The sequence below is a fragment of the Melanaphis sacchari genome, unplaced genomic scaffold (genome assembly GCF_002803265.2).
Source record: "Melanaphis sacchari strain LSU unplaced genomic scaffold, SCAv2.0 Contig2_pilon_pilon, whole genome shotgun sequence".
Taxonomy (NCBI): domain Eukaryota; kingdom Metazoa; phylum Arthropoda; class Insecta; order Hemiptera; family Aphididae; genus Melanaphis; species Melanaphis sacchari.
In genome coordinates this window covers 6258335-6286154 of record NW_020271173.1, presented here as the reverse complement: position 1 = coordinate 6286154, position 27820 = coordinate 6258335, and the positions used below count along the sequence as shown (strand labels likewise).

Below are 27820 nucleotides of genomic sequence, written 5' to 3'. Positions count from 1 at the left end.
TCTATTGAAATTAAAATTTTTTTTTTCTTTGCGTAAATTACCACGTGGTTGGGTCAACATTATCATGGTAACAATAAATATGACTTCATTATGTTATCAAATATTTTATTAACCAATATAGATTAATCAATCTACTTAAATAAAAAATAATATTAAAGTAAAAAATAAAAAAATAAAAATACTTAAAATATAATTTTTATTTAACAGTTTTTTCGGTGTATGTGAAGATTCAATAGACAAAATGCTTTAAGATCACTTTTATTCCCTCTGGTGAGTACACCACTAATTGGAAATCTTTAACTTGTTCATTTATTAATAGGAGGTATAAAAGCAAAAGAATAAAATGACGAACCACCGCAATTGCGATATATAACCTCTATTTTTAAAGCACCCTCTAATATTGAAATAAAACACTATAAATAATTATAAAAATGCTTTTAATAATATAATTTATAGCGGAGGCGTAATTTTTGTTTTTGTTTTAATATACGAATAAAAATAAATTATAAAAATATGCCGGCCACCAACTCTGTCAAGAATGTATCTATTTTTCACACTAATCAATTTAAGAATTGCGCCAAATCACAATAATATTGGATTTTAAATATGCTAATGATACCTTGCGTGGTCCAAATGACACCACTGATGAATAGTGATTAAGTTAGGGTTGAGTGATGTCTATATGATATTATGATTATATGTTTTATGTACTGAAAACATATTCGATAGGTGCTACAAAAATAATATTAGTTATCATTGATTTATTATAATATCAGTCATCACCATCGAATTCGATTTACAAAACTAATATTAAACTTATATGTTGTTTATTTTGAAAACGTATCAGCAATATGAGTTGTAATAAATTAGTACTCTTCTCTAGTAACATATTTCTTTGACTCGTTTACCCACCGGAAAACCGAAAATAAGGTAGGTAAATGGGTAAATAGATTTTCTATAGTTTGGCGTACATCATAGACAACCCGAAAACGTAATGCGCAAGACCATTGGCGGGGGGGGGGGGGGGGGGGGGGGGGGTGACGGGCGTAATAATAATAATAATAATAATAATATTAAAACAACATAAAACAACAGCCGACGAGATGACGAATAAAAAGCGAAATCGACGGTGACGGTCGCCAGGACGCCGCCGGGAGCAGCTACAGCTGGAACGTCTGAGCAGTAGCAGCAGCAGCCGCAGCCGACGGCCTCCCGTCCACCCGTTCGGCCCGGCTGTCTGTGGGACGCCGCTGAAAGCCCGTGTGGGTGTTGCGCCGAAACGAAATCGAGCGAGCGGATCCCTGCCGCCGACAGTCGTGCCATCACAGCAGCGCGCCAGCTCGCGCGCCCGGCCGTCAGGTTGGTCACACCCGGAGCGCGGCGGTCAGCTGCCGGTCTCCGCGCACGCCGCACGAGTCGCGGCTCACACACACACGGACGCGGTACACGCGCACGCATACGCACACACGCCCAGCCGATTACTCAATAGTCGATATCGCGCGCGCGCACACGGACGGGCGTCAGTTCCCGGTCTGCGCTTGCCCTGTAACCGCTCTCGTAGTCGCAATTCGCAAGCGCGCGGCGGTCCCCCACCCGAGCAACCGCTGTAGCCTCCGGTTCGATATTATTATTCGTTGTAATTTGCCGCGAGCGCGCGCGCCAGTTCGGTGTTTATATTAATCCGTCGCCGGTCGTGTCATTATCGCCGTTGTCGTAGGTTCTTCGGACGCGGTTTCCCAAATAAATCACCCGGATTACTTTTCGTCCCCCCCCTCACAGCACGCAGAGCCGTATTTTTCAAAGTGCGCGAGTTTTTGCGTTAGTCTGCGAGTGCGTGCGGAAAAGTTTTCCCGGTACACGTCGTAAGAGTTCGCGTCCGAAAGTCTGCGGCCCACGGCCTGTCCACCGGGTGCGGTAGCCTGCGAGTCACCGCCGCTGTCGTCGTCGTCGTCGTCTTCTTGACAGACACCTTCAGCCTCAAGATATTTACCGTAACATGCGTCACTTCGCGTACTACCGAAGATGGTATCGATGACCGGCACAATACCGGTACGGCACCGTTGCGGTTAACGGCGGTCGGTGGTGCGATTCCGTCCCGGCGCGTATAATAGCCGCGCGCATTAAGATTTCAGCCCTAGCGAAAGTCGGCCGGAAGATGGGCTGCGCTATGTCGGCGGAGGAACGGGCCGCCCTGGCCCGGAGCAGGCAGATCGAGAGGAACCTCAGGGAGGACGGCCTGCAGGCGGCCAAAGACATAAAACTGCTGTTGTTAGGTGAGCAAACATCATACTCCGCCCTAGCGGCGACGTTCCTTTCGCAGGAAAATCCCCTTCACCGACGGAGATGACGACGCGGACGTCTTGTCGACGGTGGCGTGCGTACGTCTTATTCTCAATTTTTCATTTTTATTTTTCGCGCTTAAATTGTATTATTTGTTTAAACATGCGAAATGCACTTTTCTGGTCGAATGCATTATTATTATTATAACTGTTATTCTTTCGTCGCATGAACACAGCCGCACAGGACCACACACATATACGCAAACATACTACACAATCAGTGCTATACCCGTCATTCTGGGTCACGTGCATGGAGACCAGACCGAGAGAGGCTTTTTGGCAAGGTACCCACCCAGTGTCCCGTCGCTGTGCGTGTGTGTGATTATTTTGGTGTTCCGATAGAAACCCGTCGAGTAACTGTGTCGTTGTGTGTCCCTTTGGGTCGTGTGTCTGGTGTAATATTCTTAATTTTTTTTTATTTATTTCTGGCAAATGTTTGAAGGTCGGACGTTGTCGAGTTCGTATTTCCTCGTTTTAACACATTACGGTGGTAACGTCCTTTCGACCACGGGTGGTGGAGCTTTTTTTTTAACATCGTCATTATGTACCTAAAAACAATGATGACGATTATGCACGCTCCGTCGCCGCCACAAGTGCACACTTGACGTCGTTTTTTCGCTCTGCACTTTCCCGCCAGTCATGGTCCGATCGTTGAATCCTCTCAGAAATACGCGAGGGTGGAGGTCCTGTCTGTTGTTGTGTTGAGAGTGGTTTGTAATGGTCTCGAACGGGGGAAAATGAAGGCGGGGGAGATCAAAAACAAACCACTAAATAACCTATCATTTTCCCATCGAGAGAGCATAATATATAATATTGTAATATATAGATAATAGGAGATACCTACCTTGCGCACACGTACGTATATTTATAATATTATAATAATTATATATAATAATATAAAAGATGTGTTGGACGGACGGTTTCTGTCAGAAGTGGCACTCCCGTGTCGTTCATCCCCTCCCAGCAGTCGGCCGCCACGCGCGAGAAATCGATTTTCCTCCACCATCGCCGCCACCGACCCTTTTGCGCACACTACGGATAATGGTAACATCTATATATAATATATATATATATAGGTATATGTGAGTGTGTGATATTAAACGCGTACTAGATTTTTTAACGTTCGAGTTTCTCATAAACATAGTTTTTTATGGACGGGTTGAAACGGGAATTAATCACCGAAAACGAAAAAAAAATACTTATAAACCATCGGGTTGTGTGTATTTTTATAATTTGAGATGAACGTTTATGTGAAGTACCGAGTAGCACCATGCACACGCCCGTTTTTGAAGTATAAATATTTTAATAATATAAATCGTATCATTGTACGATTGTCGGTTATTCTGATTTTCGTTACTCCCGTGTAGATAATAAATCTCCTTAATGTTATCAAAAATAAAAGAAAACTAGGACACATTCTTGGTGTGGCCAAAATGTGTATGTTTTTATGACGCTACTTCTATAACCGTTGTAAATACTTGTAATTGTTTCAAAAACCAATCAGATAAAAACAAATACCTATAATGAACGCCCGCCGGTTTGAAAATGTATAAATATCATTATAATATTATACTCTATGGACGTTACATCACGAAGTATCAGAAAAATGTTTTGCGTCTGGCAAAGCGATAGTTATATAAAATTATAAGATCTTCTCTAACAATAATAATAATATCATCTAATAATAGTAATAATGTTTCATTGCATGATGGCTACTGACGCTACTGTGTTGTAATTATATGTTGCACTGGCTCTGACAACCGGTTGTCGCTGTTAAAAATTGTATACAATTAGTAATTGATTTGGTCATTATATCGTGATGATGATGTAATCATATAGAACCAAATTAAAAATTATTATTTCTGAGATTTAGAATAAAATATTTATTTTTTTTTTATTAATGTTTTTAGGATCAATTATAACAATAACCCATTGCTTCAACTTATAATAGGATATCTAAATTAAAAGTTTATTAAAGGTTAAATATTCTACACGAGTTAAACACTATAATACTTGGTAGGCGATCGTTTTTTTTCTAGTTTCCTATACATTAATTTTATAGAAAAACAGTGATCCATTTCATAAGTATATGAGGTATAATAATTTTTTGTTTTTAAATACAACGTTTAATCAAGCTTAAGATGTACTTATAAAATTTTAAATCAACAAATAGATAATTAATGTTATTATTTCAGGTGCTGGAGAATCAGGGAAAAGTACAATAGTCAAACAGATGAAGTGAGTTTTATATTTCAATAAATATTATTATTAATTAATTTAAATTATTATTTATACATAAAAGACGCCTATAATGAGTACAACTTCTTTCAATACTAATGCTGCATATATTCATAGTAGATTCATACTATACATATTGTTTTACTAATTGAAATAATTGAATATGATTTTACAAGTGGTACCTATTTAGCATTTTAGCATAAACAAATACTCAAGTTTATTATTTAGTTGTAGCTCATTAGTATTTATAGGTGAGATGAATTTTATTAAATTTTATTTTAAATAATTTACGAAATGTTTTCGATATTTTACCTTACTTAATTTTATAATTTATGTATAACTATATTTAAATATTTTTGTTCAATTTTCTTATTACCTACTTTAAGACACTATACTGAATTTAATTGAAATAAATATTTTCCTATATATTATAACAAATTTTTTAAGTGTAGATTACAAAAGCAAAGCTTAAGAACATACAATGTTGTCAATAAGTAAAGAAGTAATTAGATTGGACGAAACAGTAAATAATATTTAAACCAAAATTATGGTTGTTATATTCGTGTAATGATGTGAGAAATTACATTTAAGAAAAATTTATATGTCGAGCGAGGCTACTCATGTGTGAAAACGATTTATTTTCAAATAGTTTTTTAAGATATAATATAGCGTCGTCATCCATCGTTTGCTAAGATTAATCTTATGATTAATATTGATCTTGTTAAAAGTGTAATGTGATTTATTTTGTTTGGTTAAATGTATGTATATACATTTTTTTTTTATGTATAACACAAATTCAAAATATGATAGACAGACTTTGCAAAAATGTTTATCTAGTTTTTTGTTGTGTTATAATAATATCTTATTTAAACAAATAATCAATATAATGTTTAAAATAAAATCATTAGGTATACAATATAAACATATAATATGGTACTTTTTTATTTGTTTTGTATTATTTAAAATTATTTGATAAATTAGGTAAGGTTTAAAGTATAAACGAATACTGTGATTAATCATATTTGTAATGATAATAACATAAGTAATAACTAATGAGTAATACAACTTTTAAATAGTTGGTGGTACTTCCGTTAACTAATTTTTTTAATATATAACTATTATAAACAAAAATTATTATCTTTTAAATATAATTAAAATAATTATATTTTTTGTTTCATGAATCTATTATTTTTTTATAAATGATTTAAGAATACTCATTTTTTAATTTATAATAATTAATAAACAATATTTCCAAAATCAAGTGTATAAAATTATAAATCTTAATTAACATTAAAATTTAAAAACAATTTAAAAAAATATTTGCGATCTTTAGGTTTGTAGGATAATTAAGAATTTTTAAACTATTTTAGAGTTAAAGTATAAAAAATTCAAAAAATACTCGATAAACATAAATAGAAGATTGTTTTTACCCATGTGTAAATTACGTTCTATAGTTATTTTTTTTAGAATGTGTTGGTTTTGTTTAAGAACCTTCAATGTTGTGTAAAATTTATATTTATTAATTTTTATCAATGTGCTTATAATAACTATAACAATTAGTAAATGCATAATATATTGAGCTAGGTTTAACAATAATAATTATTGATAAATTTTTGAAAAAATTACACCTCTCTTACGTTTCTAGAATAATTAAACATGGGTAGGTAAACATTGAAGAAAATACGATTGTATATTATGCAATTGAACGTTTTTTCGTAAATTTTAATAAATGTGCAATATTTGCAAAAATACAAATTTCTACAACTATATAGGTACGGAAAGACCGACCACGCCCTGGTATTAAAAGCAACGATGTTAATGTGTACCACAAAACATGGTTTGATGACTCCTCGGCGTCGGTGGCCGTGCAGGATCGATACTCCCTCGCGCACCCGTCTTGCTGGGCACACAAACGTCACCGACGGCCGCCACTATACCGGCACATCAATGACCAGTTCTATGGTTTGGAACGTGGATTTTTCCGAAAAGCTTACCACGACAATAATGTTGTATTTATAGATGCCGGAAATTGCTTTCACATTGAAAATATTGTAATGCCATATGTTTTCTTGCAGACGAATCGACATAAAATACAAAAATATTTTTAACATATATATATATATACATTGATATTTACGATCTCTGATGTACACTGAAGTGTGTGCAATGGAATGCAAACTTTATACGAGTTAATGGCGAGTTTTTTAAATATATATTAAACAAACAAACGCCAAGAATTACAAATATAACATAAACGTATTGCACATGATTTATATTATATCAATAAGTATATAACTCAAATTCATATTAGTAATCATTAAAAATGAAAAACAATAACTGTTTTATAATAATAGTTAGATTATTAAAATATTTAACTACTCAAATTATTGACTAATCATTAAGAGTTAATAGCAATAATTGTAAATTGACATAGTTTGAAAGGTTGATGGGGATCATTTCGTCAATGTGGAAAATATTATTTATTTTAATATTTTATCAATTTACAAACAATTTTAACAACAATAATATTATGTTCTGTCGTTTTGGTTTATAATGTAAAGCTATTCTATATTATAATGGTCAGTTTTAAGGAGTACTATGATAAATAATAGAGGTTTAAGCACCATTTCACTGTTAATAATAATTATAGTATACCTATAATGAAAATGTCAATATTATTATTGAAAAGCGGTCATTGCACTGTTAACGATTTTTTGGAAGACATAATATTATGTCATAACCTAACTATTAATTTTTTATAAATCCAATTTGTGATAGTAAAATATCTGTGAAAATCATATTATTAATTATTTTTTACATTTGTGTACTTCCGTACAACTTAATATTTTTAGAAAATAACATACAATTCATAATATGTTAATCTTATTGATATAGCGTTTTACTATGTAGTCGTACCTAATCCTTCATCATGAAATTATATAATTTAGATTTAAATAGAGTTTATTTTCTACTATTGTTATAATTTTCTCTGTCATGTAATTAAATACATATTTCAGATTTTTATTCTTTTTTATTAAAATATATTTTTCAATGAACTTGTGTATTTTCAGAATTATTCACGAGAGCGGTTTCACGTCAGAAGACTTCAAACAATACAGGCCTGTGGTATTCAGCAACACAGTTCAATCGCTGGTTGCCATATTGAGAGCAATGCCAAATCTTGGAATTGGATTCGGCACCAACGAACGGGAGGTAAGAAAAGCAAGTATTTTCTTTTAAACGATTTGTTAGTTCAAATACATTTCTTCAATTTCTGTTTGAGCTTAAATAGTGGAAAAAAAATAATCATATCCTATTATATAAATCGTCTGTATAATTTAATACTGGGTTTATAAAACAATAACCAATATTGTGTAAAATATTAATTAATATTTTACAAGAAAGCGAAAAATAACTTGGCGTTATTTCACATTTTTCATCAAAGAATTCACTGTTCATAACACAAAATTGTGTTCTCCATCATTGTAAACCACTCGACGACGTAGTCGTTAGACTACATGTAATTATCTTTCTAATCCCATCTTTCATTATCAATAATACGATGTTTTCAAGTACATACCATGTAATCGCTACCTGGCAAATTGAATAATATGTTCATTTTATCGTACTTGTACTCGTATGTGAACTTGGATAATTTTAAAAGTTGTTTAATTTAATTTTGGGTTTTTTTTCTTCAAATTTTAATGAACATTTTAGGAAAAAATTCCTGGAAAGGAATATTTATACCAACTTATTTTACGAGCATTAAATAATATTAGTACTTATAATACTACCACTATTATACTTAGATACGGACTTTAATAATATTAATGTTGATAATACGTTTTGGACTTTGGTCATAACACGCGATCATATCGTGGTAACGCACGCAAATCGTAGGTAAAAAAAAAAAGTAATACTTATAATTTAATTTATTTTACTAATGGTATTGAGATAGCGGTATACTATGTGGCGCCATAATATTTAAAATTGTCAAATGTGTAGTTCGTATGGTTCAATGACATTTTTCAAACATACCTATTGCTGCCTAATCAATTTGAACGGTCTTTAATAGTTTAATTTTATCATCCACTGTACATATAATGATAATGATTATCAAAGTTTATAATTTTCGAAAATCATTTTAATAAATAATGTGACACACACAATGTGTGTATAAATATAAATAATAAAATGTACTAATATTTTTCTTGGGATATTTGATACGTAATACTAAATTTAAATTATATGAAAAGCAAAAAAAGTTAAAACGAAAATGTAACGGGCTATTTTATTGATTTTTTTGGGCTCCTTGTGAGATAATCATTATAGGTATAATATGATAATACTTAAAAACTATATTATCATTTCGTTAAAGTATACACAAGTGAAGCGAATTAAATTCAAGGTACAAAGTTTTCCCACAGGGAAATTAACGTATTGACGTGATTACTACAATGTAGGATATATTTATATGTGCACGCACACACACATACATATCGTGCATGACATAATATAAATATATATAATATATATAATATATATGTATGAATGTTGTACACCCACGTAATATAGCGAATTAATTTGACCTACGATCAGCGACAGTTGCTGTCGGTGGCAATCTCGGAAATGAATTAAATTAGGTGTGTAGCGCGCACGCGCGATCGCGCATGCCGCGGGGGAGTGTATATAGGGCCCGATAACAGCAGCAATGTTAAAGTTAAATACTGTGTATAATAATATAGTGTCCTAATTTTGGTTATCATAATTCACACGCAATCGGAAAGCACGAATAATATTGTCGTTATTGTTTAATTTTTTTAATAATCCTGAAGTATATACGGGTTGAAACGGCTATAGAATAAAAATAGAATAATGAAAGCGAATACGAATTAATCGATAGGAATATGGTGTACTTCCTAATATGTATTATCTATATTATGTCGATTAAAATTAAAATTAAAAATATACTTAACTTATTAGGACTTAGTACATTTTTTCCTCCACTTGTTAATGAAACATTACAAATTTATAATAATGTCCCTTAATTAATTTATCGACAGTGAAAACAAAATATTAGTTATCCATGCACTAATATTAATACTAATACTGTAGTATATTTCTATTTCTGAGTAATTATTTTGACAGTAAGCACTCATTATTTTAAAAAATATTATCGAGTTTGAAATTTTTTTTTACATATTAATGTAATGTTATTACAGAAATATAAAAAAAACCTTTGTTTAAAAAAAAATATATTTTGAATAATAGCATACATTTTTAATTTCAAGTTTCGAAGCAAAAATATTTTTCGAGGTATACTCTTGTGCTGCTGCTTTCTGTAGCTCTACTTGTCTGAATTTTAATACTTATAATTTATAAGTTATTACAGTTATAACTTATAACTAATTTAACTGCTTCATTAAAATCCAATTTATAAACATTGAAATTCCCAGACAAAACATTCTGTTCTAACATCCAGTTTCGGAAGTAAATAAAGCTTTTCACTAATGAAAAAAATATTTATTTCAAAAACGCTTTTACTTTTGTGATATAATGAGTGTCATACATTATACATTTTTTTTAAAGTCTACTTCTAAGAAGAATTACTATATTGACCGCGCTTGATGACTAATATACTAAAACCTAAATAGGCTTATACATATTATATATTATGTTGTATTTCAATTGTTTTATATGCCTTATATTAATAAAAAAGGAAATATTTTCCAACATAATATATTGAAATACATTAATGAGAAAAGCACCATGCACATATCTGTAAGATTTTATGATATAAATGAAAAATTATTTTTTAATAATATAAAAATATAAAAACAATATGACTAAATGTATTTATCCATTTTTATTTTGTGTATAGTATAAAATTATAATAATATGTCATTGCGTACGTTCAGTTTGTTTGAGCGATAAGAAATTTACATATTTGTGAATAACAATAAAAATATCATAATATAAATGCTACATGGTTGTTAGTTGATGACGTCATAATTCATGGCATAAGGGCTTCACTAGATCACTTCATTCACATAATTTCTATGATGTAATTAAAACAACAATTTTTTAATTATTTCTAAGCGTATCTAAAAAAAATTACAATGTTTTTTTTTAAAAAAATTAACATAGTTCAGCTTGTGTGAATGTATTAGAATTGGTTATCTTTATTTAATTAAATATATTTCTAATATTATATTAACACAATGCATATTAACATTTTAAATACTACTTTTTTACCTAGTAAATACAAAAATAGATTTATCAGATATATTATAAAAAGTATAACATAAAAATTAAAAACCATTGAATTTTTAATGAAAAAGTAAAAGTAGATATTAATAGATCATTATTATTTAATACAGCTATCTTATTTGACCATAATTGAAAAAACAATTCTTTATATAGGTTTACAATCGCATCTGCTTTCCTTTTTCTTGTTAATATAATAAACACATTTCTAGGTATAAAATAAAATGTAAATCAATAATCATAATTTGTATACAAATAAATAAAATTAGTTACGAATTTTAATGAAACATAATATAGTTGATATTTTATTCTGGTATAAAATTGCGTGTGGTGTAGAACTTGCAGTAATTCTTTTTTTTTAAACATTGTTAGATTTTTGTCTATTTGACTTTACAATGTTTCAATTAATTAGATTTATACTGATCATTAAACATTATAACAAGAATACATGGACCAAAAAGGCAATGATCCCTTCAAAATCGTTAATATAACAATCCGATATCCAATATACAGATATAAGTAATTAATAAGGATCACATTGTACCTATGTCTTAAAATATAAATATAACGGTATAACTTTATTCAAATAAAAAATTTAACTAACTATAATACATTTTCCAAAAAAACATAAAATGTCTTAAAATTAATTTTTAATTGGGATTAAAGTTTTGTTTATGTATTTTTCATTTTTTTATTTCAATGACGTATACCTACATTAAATTTAAATTTACTAAACTAAGAATTTGAATTTTGAATACATATATACCTATTATTTTCATTAATTTCAACATGAACGGAATGTTAAAACTAGAAGTATCTTCAAACTAATTATCTCATTTAAATTTCAAAATGAATATTATCCAATCTATAATTATGAATAAGTAGGATGTATGAATATTTGTTGAACACTATTTATAAAGAATTTTTTTGGTTTTTTTCCTATAATATTTTTATTTGTTTTTGTAATAACCAATTGGATTTCAGATTATATGGAAATCGTCTACGAATACGAACACTTATAAATTATAATATAAAACAAAAATACATTAAATACTTTAACGTTATATGTAATTTATATTGTCAAATAGGTTTACTTTATTAGTAAAACATGTTTTTTTTTGCACATGATTTTATATAAATTATTCACAAATATTTTTAAAACAACCTAATAGATGTATGAAAAATGAGTAAATGACTGATAAAAACAAAATATAATCCTATCGATGTTTTTTCTGGCAGTATTCTCACATAAATAGTCAATATAATATTAAATTTACTAGTATTGTTATCTACTAGACTACAAACAACAGTTTTCAGTGTGTGTAAAATCTCTTTAATCGTACAACACTAATTACTGCTGAATACATATCTATTTATATGGTTAAAACGAAAATATAATTATGTTTACTTGTAATAGAAAATATTATGTTTGGGAACTAACTATTGAACTGAATGCTATAATATTAATAATTACTTATATAACATTATCTATGTATACTATATAAGTATATAATAACATTTTTTTGGGGTTATTTAGTATCTACCTTTGATATTTTTTTTTAAGTCATGTGTACATTACCAAATTCGATTACATTATTTATCACCTAATAAATTAATATTCATTTCAATGCCAAAATAACCATGGTATTAGTAGATTTTTGTTAAGTTTCTTACTATTATAATGGTTACTAATTTTTATGACTTGTAGATTTATTATTTACTAAAAATATATTGCATGTATAACTGATCAGTATAAAAAGGCTAAAAAGAGTTAGATATTGATTAATAAAATATAAAGATAACAACTGATATTGCGATGATGTACTATTGATAAATACCAGTAATAAAACTGTATCGAGGGTATTTAATATTATATAAATAATATTTACTTAATAAAATAAATGGGTTAAAAAAATTAAAAAATTGTCATGTCAGAATCTTGTTGAGCACTTGTCTTTCTTTACTCATTTTAATATACGATATATCATATTATTGTATTGTTATATTTCCTTTAATTTTTAATAGAACAGTTAAGATAATTGGAATTAAAAAAAATTTTTGGTGAATATTTATGTTGGCTATTTATTGCTGTTAAACACAAACTATTAAGAATATCAAAACTTATAAAAAATAAAATTTATTTACAGTTTATAATCCATAGAGATGGCTTTTACCATCCTAATTATTGATTCTTGAAATAAATCCATCGTATATTTTAAGTTTTCTCGCTTACGAGAATGATCTTAAACTACGCCATTTCACATTTTTATAAATTTAAACATTATTTTAATAGGTTAAAAATTGTTAGACTTTAAAATAAATTTAAAATTAATGCTTTGAACGTTTAAATTTTTGTTTATTTATCCATATTGTTAGGAATGAAAAAATTAATTATTTTTTATCAATAAGCATATCTACTAATTATTAGAGTATACTTTTATATGAATCTATGCTTGTTGATTTCAAAAAACATGATATTCCCAATTTTTCGTCATTATTTTTTCACACTTTTTGAATATTGTTTAATTTTCAAAACAAGATTTTCTTAATTTGTTTATAACCTAAACTCTAATATTATGCTTAATCAATTAAATATTAAGGTTATAACTTGTTTATTTACTTAAATATCCGAAACTAGGCAGCATTATATGATAACCTATTTAAGTACCTTTTTGATTATAAAATGATTTATTAATAAATAATAAATAATTGGAAGTTAGTAATGACATTTATAAAATAATTAAAACATTTTTTTTTAATATAATACCTCATTGTGAAATTAAATAAACATTTTATGTTATATTAACATATATATATATATATTAATTAATAAATGCCTCTGATAGGTACATAAAATAAAAACACAATTTAAAAAAAATATATTTATATAGGTACCAAAATAAATAATCGATCAACATATCAGCTAATTTAATTAAAAAATATGATTTTAAACAGTAAACACATTTAATAGACATTTAGACATAATATATATATTTATATAATAAATATTGAAGCTATTCAGTTGTATAACTACAATAAGTAATTTTAATATTTAAATAAATTATATATATATATATATATATATTCGTATTAATTCAACAAATAAGTTTCATGATATTTGGCTGTAGTTATTAGCTGTATGATTATGTAATTGAGACATAAAAATTATATTTAATGTTAAAGTGTATGATACATACTGTGTGTATTAGTATCTACTATTTATCTATATAAATATATTATAATATGTCTCTGTTAATACAAATGTATTCATTTGTTTTTATTTAAAAATTTATTATCAGTATTTTTGCTTATCATATTTTTTATTAGGTAGGTATATGTTATCAATATTTAATCGTTTTAAACCTTGAATGACCCTCATTATTTATTCGATAACTTTGATAATTTAAACGATCAGAAAATAACTTAAATCTTAAAATACATCCTTGTAAAACAACAATAAGCATTATTATAATAATGAACAAGTAGTTGATTAAGAAATAAAATACTAACATATCTCAATTATAAATAATAATATAAATATACTTATTATGAATCAAAATTTACAACACTAAGTAGGTATTATTGATTTTTGAACTTACAGTATTACAACTTTATTTTTAATTCATATTTATATCTTAATTTCTTATATTAGGTACTTACATTAGTAGATTATTTATGAAGTTAGTATTTTTTGTTATATTCGTTGACAAAACTTAGTTTGGGATTGTCTCACCACCACGTCATTAAATTATAGCCCTATCTTTAACCAATCATCTGTTGGTATTGTCAATCATGAAAATTTAGCAATATTATGGTCAATTTTTTTTTTTTTGTATATCATGTACAGGATGATTGAAAAATTTTAGTTAAAATAATGTTTTGTATTTTATTTATTGTATCATCATGTATATGTTGTCGATTCGTCTCTATTAATATAATGTCAAGTCATACAACCGTTATTTTAAAATATCGTTAAAATATATTTAAAAGAGTTTATTATCGTGATATTTAATATTTGAATTAATTTTACAATAAAAAAATTTTGTTAAAATAAATAGTTTCAGAATAATAAAGGTTCATAAGAAAAACATCTTATTTTTATTTATTTGTGTATAATTTTGAAATATCAATTTTTAACAATTATTAATTCTGCTACAAAATAACAACAAATTATTAATATTAACTTTTGTTTGAAAGATTGTTTTGGATTTATAAAACAATTTGAATAAGATGGATAGTTGCTTGGTGGCATAGTATGATGAATATCTTAAGTTGTGGTTGTTAAGTTAGATAAAAAAAAAACTTAAAAGTAAAATGTGTTTTTAATTCTAATTTTTTAAGGGATTAAATGAAATGTATTGAGCTTTTTACTTCCTTATAGTGTAAAACTCAAAACGAGTTATACAATACATATTGTAACGCCAATTTAAAAATTCACTCAAAAACTCAAATTTCAACTTTTATTACCTACTGAGAAAGATAAATTCCCTCCTTTAAGTAGCAAAATTTTCTGAAATGTCTTTTGCCATGTGACTGAACTAGGCAAAGAACAGCCAAGCGTCGAGCTCTATACAAAAATAAACAAAGTAAAAATTAGATTAAATTACTTAGTGTAATGAATAATCCCCTAATCGTGTATTGTACTAATATTTCTTTATAATATAATTTTTTAATTCATAAATATTCATTAATATTTTTTATTTTTTGGTAGACTGATGCGAAAATGGTATTGGATGTAATACAAAGGATGGAAGACACTGAACCATTCTCGGAAGAATTGCTGACTGCTATGAAGAGACTGTGGGCCGATCCTGGTGTACAAATGTGCTTTTCTCGGTCAAATGAATATCAGCTCAACGATTCTGCTAAATAGTAAATTGATACATTTTTTAAAATTATTTTACAACTGATAGTTGGTAATTTGTAATTCTAAGATCAATCATTAAAATTAAGAATTTTCAAAAAAAAATAAATATTCAAAATATTTTGTTTAGATATAAATAAATTAAAATATATTAAGATTATAACTTTTCCAATATTCATCAAGTTATAGTTTTATATTTATTAACATAAATTAAATATAACTATTTTTTTTATTGAATACATTTATGATCAAACGACCTCTGTGTTAATGCGTGTTGTGCCCAAGCCTTGGAGGGGTCATATTTTAAATGTTGAATGTTGGTATTAACTTTTTATTGGAGGTTTATGAATTTATTAAACTAATTAGTAATTAGTAATAATATTAAATGATTTGAAATAATTGATAAATAAAAAATAAAATCATATTTTTTTAAGTTCACTTATGAAAATAATATTAAAATTTAAGTGAAATTTGTCATTCAATCAGTATTTAAAAAAAATTAGATCAAATTAGTATTATAGAATTAGTTATATTTTATGAATTCTAAAAATTTAATCAAAAGACTTTTTAAATGTGAATTGTTTATTATTCTATCGTTACATTTGTATGTATAACATTTTAGTGTTATTTATATTGGAAATGATTTAACTCTCTATTTAAGTTCGATTTAAATTTAAATTCCACTAATATAACAGTCATATTTTTTATATTCTACCGCACTTTTTAATTTGTGAGGAATAAGTTGATATTCTTATCACATTTAGCAGCATGCTTCCAAATACCAAAAATAGTTTTATTTTTTACAGTAAAATTTTATTTTGTTCTAGAATAAGACACCATAATGGTGACTAAGCGTACTATTTTTTATAAAACAGTACTTTTTTTTGACGTATTGTTCATTAGTACCTATCTTTAACAACAGTGTTAAGTACGTGAAATTGTACTCATTTTCGAAAATAATGTGGGTTAATACACGATAATTATTTTTTATAATTTGATTATTCACTTATATTTTATGATTCGGCCAAATATATATAAATAGAATATAATATGTAATATTATTGAAATTAAATATGTAGAAAAATATTAATAAATATTTGTACTTAATTTTTTTTATTTTTTCAATAATTATACATTAAAATATTTCTCATACTTTTGACGTATTAAGTTTCAAAGTATTTTCATCATAATAAAAACACACATTATAAGTTAACATAATAATTAGTATTTATAGTTGATAATTAAAATTAAAAAAAATAGAGTTATCAGATAAAAAAAACGGTTTATATACATGGAGATGATCGATGAGAAAATAGGTAGAATAGTATACATATTGACCAATTCTTAAGTGATATGATTTTTATAATAAAGGAGCAAAGTTTTAAAAAATACTTTTTTTTTGAATTTTTGTTTCTAGTCATCATAACCATAATATTTACCTATTAATTAATACTTTTTTATTATAGCAAGGAGTGTTATAGACTATTTTAAAATAGAAAAACTAATTAATAAAGTCCAACTAAAAATAATTCGCATTTTATTCAAAATATTAAATACATATTTAAAATATTGAACTTCAAATATTTATTTTCTGGTGTAATATTATACTAATTATGGTGGATCTCCGTTTAATTTTGCCCATGTTTACAATTTTCAATTTTCATCATATTATGAACTTCGCTGACTTCTAGTTTTTAGACGCATTTCATTCGAAATTAATGGACGTTTATACCATTCCTTTAGAAAGCTGAGGAGGATTTCAGATTTTATTTGTTTACTTTGAAAAACGTTAATGTGATTCTTTGGAAGGGCCACAGCACAGCAGCTGCCGTTCTGTTTGAGCACTTCGAGCTCAATATTAGATATAGGGGTGCACGGTTAGTTTAGTTGCTAGTCGGGCGTGGTCCTCGATGACGTCAGTGGATCGATACCACCACCACCGCTGCCGTGTTACAGTGAGAAATGGAATAGGTGCACGAACGAAAAAAAAACATTACCGTACTTACCTGTTTCAGTTAACATCTATTTTTACGTAATTTTAAAAATATACATGCATAAACCACATTATTTTGACACTTCGTAAAAATGTATTATTTTCGCAGAGAAAAAATTAATGAACGGTCAGGTTAGGTTAACCTGGATTAACCTAAATGCAGTCACTTAAATCCACATAATCTTAGTCATTCACAGAGTGAATTATTATATAAGTTACATTTTATTAGTTTTATAGAATATATAGTTGATTATTATTTATTATTATAAAAATGATCTAAAAATTATAAAATTATCTTATGTTTGAAAAAAATTTAATTTTACAATGTTAGTTAAATAATAACTAATGATGGATAAAATATATCTTATTAAATTTATATGTCTATTATCAACTTTTTGAAGGGTATAAATTTAATACAATAAACATAATACGTATTACCTTTTAGACCCACATATCATTGAAAAGGTTGTTCACTTAACACCTGTGTTAATCCTAGTGTCCAATGATAGTTTTCCAAAAAGGATATATATATATATATATATATATATATATATATATATATATATATATATATATATTACAATAAGTATTTTGTTTTACTTGATATGTTTAAAGTGTAAAATTTTTAATAACAATCAATGAAAAATCTGTATCTTATAGTTTTAGGAAAATTGTTTATATTATGTTATAAATAATTACATTTAACATAGTAACAAAAATACAATTTCAAAAAAAAAAAAAATATTACACTTATTACAAACAAAAACAACCTATACTTTTATTTTGGTTTGATTAATTTAATATAATATTAAGTAATCAATCAAGTATGCACCATAATGATAATACATTTTTTTGATTTCTTAATCTATTTAGTATACGTATTTAGTTGTATACATTTAAAACCAATTTCAAATTATTTATACATATTATATTTATATTTATTTTATGATTGTATTATATCACATTGCTTATAAGTGTGGTATTAATCATTGTAATTTTTGTTTAGTTTTCTGGACGATTTGGATAGGTTAGGGTCCAAAGATTACCAGCCCACTGAACAGGATATACTGCGTACCAGAGTAAAAACCACTGGTATTGTGGAAGTGCATTTTTCTTTTAAAAATCTTAATTTCAAGTGAGCTTAGTTTTTGATAATAATTAGTACCTATTTTAAAAACTTAAAATAATAATTTTCATTCCATATTATCACAGATTGTTTGACGTTGGTGGTCAGCGATCAGAAAGGAAAAAATGGATTCATTGCTTCGAAGATGTCACGGCGATAATATTTTGTGTTGCCATGTCAGAGTACGACCAAGTGCTCCACGAAGACGAAACAACGGTAAATACTAAATATCCAAAATGTTATAATCTATGTTTTCTTATTTATATCGATTCAGGCTGACGAAAAAAAATAGAGACAATGACACACACGCACACTAACATAAACGAGATCATTAATAAATTGTCACATTTAGTAGTAATCATATGATCGCCACATTGGCACTAATTGAACTTTGACATCTCGTTGTTTGTTGCATTCATCGTAGTTTGCCCAAAGACATTTTAGGCCAGTTAAAATTTAAGCCATTGTAGCTATGGATGATCGCTCGATCTATCCTACCTGATGTCGATATTACTTAAATTATCCGTCTTCCCGTTGCCGTATTGTAACATTACCTTTGATTTGGGATCTTCCTTAAATTCAAGATCATGAATAAATTAAAATGTAGTGGTATACCTATTTAATTATGGATATTTAAAGTGGCATGTTGTATAGAAATTATTTATACTGGATTCAGATAACTTAAGTATTATGTTATAATTATTTGTTATACGAACAATATTCTATTGAATACATCATTTATATATTAAAATTGGAATAGCAAAACATTTATAGAGGTTTCTTGGCGTCATTTACAATCGTATACATGTTTATACATTTTGTACAAAATAAAGGTCAAGTTCTTTAAATGTTAACAGACCATCCATCAGATGAAATATAAATTTGTTGAATTCAACGAATAATATTCTAATAAGAAATAAATAAGATCTGATATCCATAATAGTTTCTTGGATTTTCTAAAATCTTATAGATATAATTTGCTTTTTATAAAACATGCCATTACCACGAAACGTTTTTCTTTTAATTTAAAACTTACTTTATATTACTTATTAGTTTCCATTTCAAAATTAAAATCATAAATAAATAATCTAGTTTTTCGATGTACGTGTATAATCTTTATCACTCGTGACTAATTATATATTGTTTAAAACCATTTAAATAATACCGATGTACCACCTACGCCAGAATCTGTATACATGTGACCAGTTACCCATGTATTGTATATGTGTGTGCATAAACATAAATATATTTATCTTCATACAATATTCATATGTGTATATATATATATATATATATATATTTATATTGTATGAAGATCTTATCTCCGACTCTGGCGCTGGTCGTCGTCAAGGCAACACTACTCTCGATCGATACAACCTCTCTCTGCTACTCACACCGTCCCTACACAAACGGTCAACCTTTGAACTATATATACATAACTACTACATAGTGCTTAATCAAATACTTAAAATATAGTATGTAAGTTACCTACTTTTACAAAAAACAAGTATGTACATTAATAGAAAAGTTGTTGTAAATCATATTTATTTAAATACTTATTTTATAATATATACCCTAAGATACCTATGATAAAAATACTAATTGAAAAAAATAAAAAATATGGATTTAAAATAAAAATGAAATTGTAAATGTATAGTATACTCAATGGTTTTAAAATAAGTTAACATAATATTTTTGTTTCGTTATAAACATTTTATTTAGTTACTATTTTTAATTTATTCAATATAATAATAATCATAATAATCATTATAGTATGTGATAATGTGAACTAATTTTAGTTTTCTCTGTAAATAGATAAAAATATATATATGTACAAATTATTAAGGTTATTTAAAAATAAAAAAATCAATATAAATATTCTTTTTTTTTCTTTTTTTACTAAACACAACTCTGTGATTATAACAAGATATAATATTATGATAAAGTATTATCTTTTAAATTGACTCAATAGTCAATAAGTATTAATTTTAGTATTATTTTATCACAGTTAAATTTAAATTTATGTTTTTCATTAGTAATTAATAATTAGATAATATGCATGTATGTGTTACTGAATATATATTTTTTTTAAATGTTACTGTGATTATCAAAACATTAATAGTTAATCATGGAAAACTTATAAGGCTGAAGATCCCGAAATATTTCAATTAAGAAACGCTGACAATTATATAATATAAATCATGATAATTTAAATATTTAATTATTAATTAATCAAAAATAAAAAAACACTAAAAGAATATTGGGAATTTTTATTAAAGTCATATTGATATCGGTATTAATGATTACATATAATTTGTATACTGTAAAAATGTATACTATTGTTATAAATAATTCAGTTACTACGCATAGAATTTGATTAAATTATTTTAATATTTAATAAAAACAAAAATTATTTATAAATCACATAATTTAAAATTTTCTAACTAGAAAAATAACTTGAATTACTTTACAATATCTATAGAAATAATAAAAATATAAAGCTAATAAAATATATATAATGGATACAAATACCAATTTCATTACCTTGCATATCTTTCTACGATATAACAATAACAATATAAGTTTAAGTACTGACCTATAAACATGAAGTAAATAAAACGATGAAGCAGTGCATTGCTTTTACTGTCAAAAATGACGTCCTAAGCAGCTTAAATAATCACCATTAAAAAGAATATTATTTCAACTTTTGGAGCTTCTCCAAATATTATATTACAACAAAGTTCTTTATAAATTAAAAAATTTTATAATAGTTTTTTGTCCAAAATAATGTATCAACAAGTAGATATTAAAGCATTTTAATAGTGCGTGTAGATTGCTTATTTTAACTTAATATAATTATAACACGCTAATGCTGACATTTTTAATAAATTAAAATAAAACTACAAACCTGAATTATTACATAAACTTAAATACTGTTAAAGCCATTAGCATTTTTTAACTTGAATATATTTTCTATACATTTTCTTATTTATCAAATAATATGTACAATATGTATACATTTTAAAATCTACACACGTTTATTGACTTCAAATGTAATGTTATAAAATTTAAATTAGGTTAACCTATTACTGCTTCTAATTTTAACACATTTTAATTGTTTATTTTAATGTTATTATTTGTATTGTAAATTTTTAACTTACATATTAGTTATTTATGTATCTGAGTTGCGTATTTTCATATCGATAGAATTCTTATTACTAATTCTGATCGGGAAAAATCTACATTAACACTCTATCCCCAAATTATTACTGATTTGAAAATTTGAAATTGTAATAAATAATTTACCTAATTCCATTAGATAAAATAAACAAGTATAATTTACAAAATATTTAAAAAAATTTCACCAAAAACAATGTATGATATATTTATTTAATAAATTTAAATCGTGTTATTTATGTCCTATAAACCTTACTACCTTTGTAGTAATATATTGCTATCGTTACTGTATTTACTCTATATGATATTTCATGTAGAAAAACGTGTAGCGCCATTCGTTAAAATATGTTCTTTAATTGAAATAATAATAAATAATATAAACAGAAATTTAGTTTATAATAATACAGTTTATTGAATTCATAATTCATAATTACGGTTGTGATAATGATTTATTGTGTAATTAAGTAATTTAATAAATGAATCTATTTTTTTAATCTTAACACGTAAAACAAATGTATTTTAAGAATTTACCAATTTCATAATTTGCATTAGAGTACCTACTATAAACAATAAGATTTTTATAGATTTGTATTTTTACTACTACAGTTGGCCAATATGTAATCGACTGTTGTTGGTCAAGCTACGATAATTACAGGATGTATGATTTAGTTCTAAGTCCGTGTAAACAGTAATTGAATCTTATCTCACATTTGACTGTTGAAAATGTAACATTAAACAAATAACGTTATTACACGTGAAAATTAATAATTAAGACTCGAAAATTAAAATTTGACAGTTTATTAGCTACATTTTTTTTTATATACATAGTGATATAGTGATTCATTAAGCATATTCACCCCTTTTTCACTTTAATATTGGATTTATCCAAATTCTGATTTTTGTAATTATTAAGAATAACTATAATTTCAAATTTTTGATATATTTGTATTACTTCATAAATACCACGTGGTAATACAAGCTTCTATTTTTTAAACAAGAACCATTTTTTTAACTGTAAATTATTTAGTGAATATTTTTTTTTTATAATTTGTATGTATCTAATTTAAAATTTTAATGAGTAATTTCTAAATTACTTAAATGTTTATACTACGAACATTGGTCCTTAAAATAATTAATTAAAATGGTTTTATATATTTCATCTAGAATTTAATGTAGTAATCTAATAAAAATCCATTAACTTGGACTATTTTTATAAATTATAAATGTTGATAGATTAATATTAATAACTAAAATTAACCACTAAAATCTCCACGTCTACTTAACCCATTATCATGGACCTATTATCCTTTAATACACTAAAATAAACAAAAAAAACCTAAAATATTCAAAAAATCAGATTTTGAATAATTGCATTATTGAAGAAAAAGTTGGTGAGCGTGCTTGATGAATCACCTTATGTACAATAAATAATAATGAAATCAAAATTTTACTTTATCATTATTATACATATTGTGTTGTACAAAAATGATTCAACCTAATCCAATAAACAATTTTATTGCACTTGGGTTTGAAATTTAGTTATATTTTGGAAGAATGTTAACTAAAATATAAAATAAGAACTGTAATTAACCTGAAAACTATTAAGGTGTTTTGATACTTATATGGCTTTAATATACAATTGACAGACTATTTATAATTCGATATATGACTGATAAGTTTAAACAATGTACTTTTATGTACTATAAATTATGATCAAATTGAAGACAGAAATAAGATATCAATTTTAAATATTCGGGACAAATTTACATACATATAATACTAATATTAATATTTCAATTGCTCCAAGCTTAATAATCAACCTTGTTTTTTTAGAACCGGATGCAAGAGAGTTTAAAGCTTTTTGATTCAATCTGCAACAATAAATGGTTTACCGACACGTCTATCATATTGTTCTTGAACAAAAAGGACTTGTTCGAAGAGAAAATCAAGAAATCACCGCTCACAATATGTTTCCCAGAATACGCAGGTATGTTAAACTATGTATAATAATGATATCTTAGATGACCATCACATGTTGTTAACATATTATATATCAATTTCAATATTAATGCTATTGTTGTTTATTGACAGCTAGGTAACGATTGAAAAAAAAACTTATATTATAAATTAAATTATACATTTTCTGACGCAATCGACAAATTTTACCAATTTTATTTTCTTGATAAAATGAACAATTAGACACTTTATTATGTTCAAATAAATTTGAAAAATATTATTATACTTTTTTAAAACCTACTGTGCATGGCCTGTATAATTTATAAAAAACATTAATTTTCCGTCCTCCAATTCCATAGTCACTATACTCTAAATAATGAACCATATTCCAGCGTGGTTTTAAATTTTGAATTTTACGTTTCTAACTTTTATAGGTGTGCCTACGCATATTAATTGTTGATCAGATTCTTCCAGAAAAAATAAAATTGAAAAAAAAAATGATTTGAATTGTATTAAAAATTATAGTGAATAATTATTTTCTATCTATCAAAATTGTATTTTAGATGTATATTTAGTCTATGTAGAAAACCAAACAATTAACTTCATACTTCAATACAAAACTGTATTATGCTTTAAATATAAAATAATTTCAATTAATAATCAACAATAATATTAGTTATCTGCAAAGTTTTGACATTACTTTTACTTCCTCCTTACCCCGCAACGCATTCCGCTTCTGTTCGCTAAAATGTCTGCTGATGTGCCTCAATATAATATAATATATTTATAACCGTGATATCTACCAAATGTATTAATGACAATTTTCTAATTTTCCGTCTGGTTCAGGTGCCCAAGAGTACGGAGAAGCTGCTGCCTATATCCAGGCGCAGTTCGAAGCCAAGAACAAATCCACCACCAAAGAGATCTACTGTCACATGACATGTGCGACGGACACAAATAACATACAGTTTGTGTTCGACGCCGTCACAGACGTCATCATCGCCAACAACCTAAGAGGATGTGGACTGTATTAGATCATACTGCGGCGCCGTTTAAGCAGTTTACACGCGTAAAAGGTCTGTTTACCGTTTATTACGGTGGCCGTTGTTATCGCATTAACCGATTTACTTTTACAATACCTAACTATAATATCATTGACGTGTCTATCGCATCCGATCTATTCCTAAAACTTACAACCTTTCAATCACTGCGAGCATAAACACCATAAGACCAATTTCTTACCTTTATATTGGAGCCAATACCAATTAACCGAGTGATATTATTTCATCATAACACGCATTTTCGTCGTTTCATAACTAGCTGTTTAACTGTTATTATTTACCCAAAGCATCGAACGTGTAAACACTTATATACATTCAAATATGAAAAATTAAATTTTTGTTTTTAAATTTAAAAAAATTAATCCCTAAAATGCTGAAATACACCGAGTATGTTATGTGTCTTTATTTCGATAAAACATGAACATATGTAATTAGTAAAACTTCAATCATATACACTCGTGATCATATATAGCTCTATTGTAATTATTAGCATTATTTCCTAAAAAAAAAATAATGCAATCAATGTGCTTTCAATTAATACAAATTAATTTTTAAATATTTAAATTATTTTATTTATTATTTAGGTACCCGTGTATATTTTTTTTAATTAATATAATTTTTTATATAAAAGAATATAATAATTTTAATTTTAAATAAATTTTTATTATCGTTGAGTTAATTTTATTAAATATATATATTAGTTCATAATAAATTAAACATTGTTTTAATTGTTTCATTTAACATAGTTTAATAATTTTTATGTTTACAGGTTTGATTTTAAGTACATGAAATTCAATGCACATATTTCCAAAATGGCCGGGTTCGGTGTTCATGTTAATTTAAGGAGACGCATCGTACAATATGAAATACACATACGCACACATATTACCTAAAAAAAAAATGTACCATAAACGTGTTACCTATCCTTTTTATTTTATTTTAAGTTTTGAACCAATTTTAAAATTAGCTTAAAAATATATTCGAATATTATATTTAAAAAAGAATAGGTATAATGTTATATAAAGTTTTCATTTCATTAATTTTATAAAATAAACAATATTGAATATTATCTATATATTATAATTTTTTTTTTTTTTTTTTTTTTTTTTTTTTTTATCAGAACAAATTTGTATTAATTGAAAAGATGGGTATAAAAAAATCATGTATATGATAAATCAATTCATATGCTTAATATTGCACAGTAGTTTACTTAACAATTTCAACAATTTTAAATTCAAATGAGTATATACTTAAATAATATACGTGAGGACCAAACGTAAACAAATTACATTTTGACTAACGAACAAAATCAGACTTAAAAAACTCTCAAAACAATTTACGCACAATTTTCTACTGTCATTATATTAATCAAATATTATAATCAAACCAGCATATCGATAAACCGCTATGATTTACGAGTATTTAATGAAAATTCTTCAGTGCCTATTATTATTTAACAAAAATAATTCAAAAATAAATGAAAATTGTTGTAAAAATTTAATTAAATAGCCATAATATTCTAGCATTGAAATTCTATACATTATATAGATAAATTTTGTTTTCTGTGTAAATATAAAAAAAGCGTAGAATAGATTTGTTTAGCTTTTAATCACTTAAATTTAATTATATACGAAACTTAATTTAGGAAAGTAAATGTGAATACAAAATTTACACATTATAATTATTATTACTATAACTAATTGTACTACGGCACAGTGATTTTTATTCAATGTTTTATTCAAACCAATTTTTTTAAATTGTTTACATTAAAAATAATTAAGAATAAAAAATAAAATGAAAATACATTGTTATTAAGGCTTGACAGAAATAATTAAAAATGAAGCCCACCTTTTATGTAAGTGTAAATACAATTTTTTTGGAGTTTAACAAAAATTAAAATTAAAAAACCATGAGTATAATCACTTTTTCCCATTTTGTACAAATCTTGTTTCCTCTACCTAAAAACAAATAGAGCGAGGAAATAATTATCGTATTATATTGTTTCACATCGAAGTTGTTGGTTCTTATTGAGTGCAAAATTACATAAAATTATATTTAGGTATTTATTTACCCATTTTTGTTTTCATGTATTTATGATTTTTTTTTTTTATTATTATTATTATTTATTTTAGTATTATAATATAGGTTTATTTTGTACAAATGTTTAAAAATAAAATCCTTGTAAACAAATTCTGTTCTAGTCATAGACATTTATATTTACAAAATTATTACTAAATATTATAAAATAATAATAATAATTACTACTTATATTAATAATAAAATTGTCTCCGTACAAGGTTGGACATCGTTATCTTTATAATTTATTATAATGTGTTTGATTGAATTATTATTAAAAAACAAAAAAAAAAAAAACAAAGTTAGTTTTGACTAGATTATTGCGTTTATATTTCCATTTCTAAAATCTAGATTTAAAGTACTTAAAGTTTTTCCAATCGATATTTTTTTATTGACATATTCAAATGTAAAATAGTTAAAAATTAAAATTTAGTTAATAATGAGGATGAAGAATATCATAATGTATCATCATACATTAGTGATAGTGATACTACAAAAATCATAATTCATAACAATAGCTTGATTGTAGTTGTAACCATGGTCTACATTTTATAGATTATTTACTTATATTTATATATGAATGAAATGTGAATGACACATTCATTATTTCTTATATATTAGCCGTAAATGTTTGAAATGCCTAATTTAAATTTAAAAGTACTTTTAATAACTGTCTAAAATTTCAATACAATTTAAACAGCTTTGATGGATGGCCTAATTCAA

The 27820-nt window shown here is 26.2% G+C and overlaps 1 protein-coding gene across 2 annotated transcripts; it reads left to right on the top strand.

Annotated features, from left to right (window-relative positions):
- Positions 1–1493: 1493 nt before the first annotated feature.
- On the top strand, positions 1494–25982 carry LOC112595902 (guanine nucleotide-binding protein G(o) subunit alpha). 2 transcript variants are annotated; one of them, XM_025341290.1, is made up of 9 exons: positions 1494–2273; positions 4535–4577; positions 7649–7799; positions 15556–15716; positions 18708–18836; positions 18914–19043; positions 23838–23991; positions 24807–25036; positions 25791–25982. In XM_025341290.1, the coding sequence occupies exons 1-8, from the start codon at positions 2156–2158 to the stop codon at positions 24992–24994; spliced, it is 1074 nt and encodes a 357-aa protein (XP_025197075.1). In that variant the 5' UTR covers positions 1494–2155; the 3' UTR covers positions 24995–25036; positions 25791–25982. The 2 variants fall into 2 exon arrangements, with proteins under 2 accessions (XP_025197075.1, XP_025197076.1); XM_025341291.1 differs by having other exon boundaries at positions 1498–2273; positions 7649–7790.
- Positions 25983–27820: the final 1838 nt, after the last annotated feature.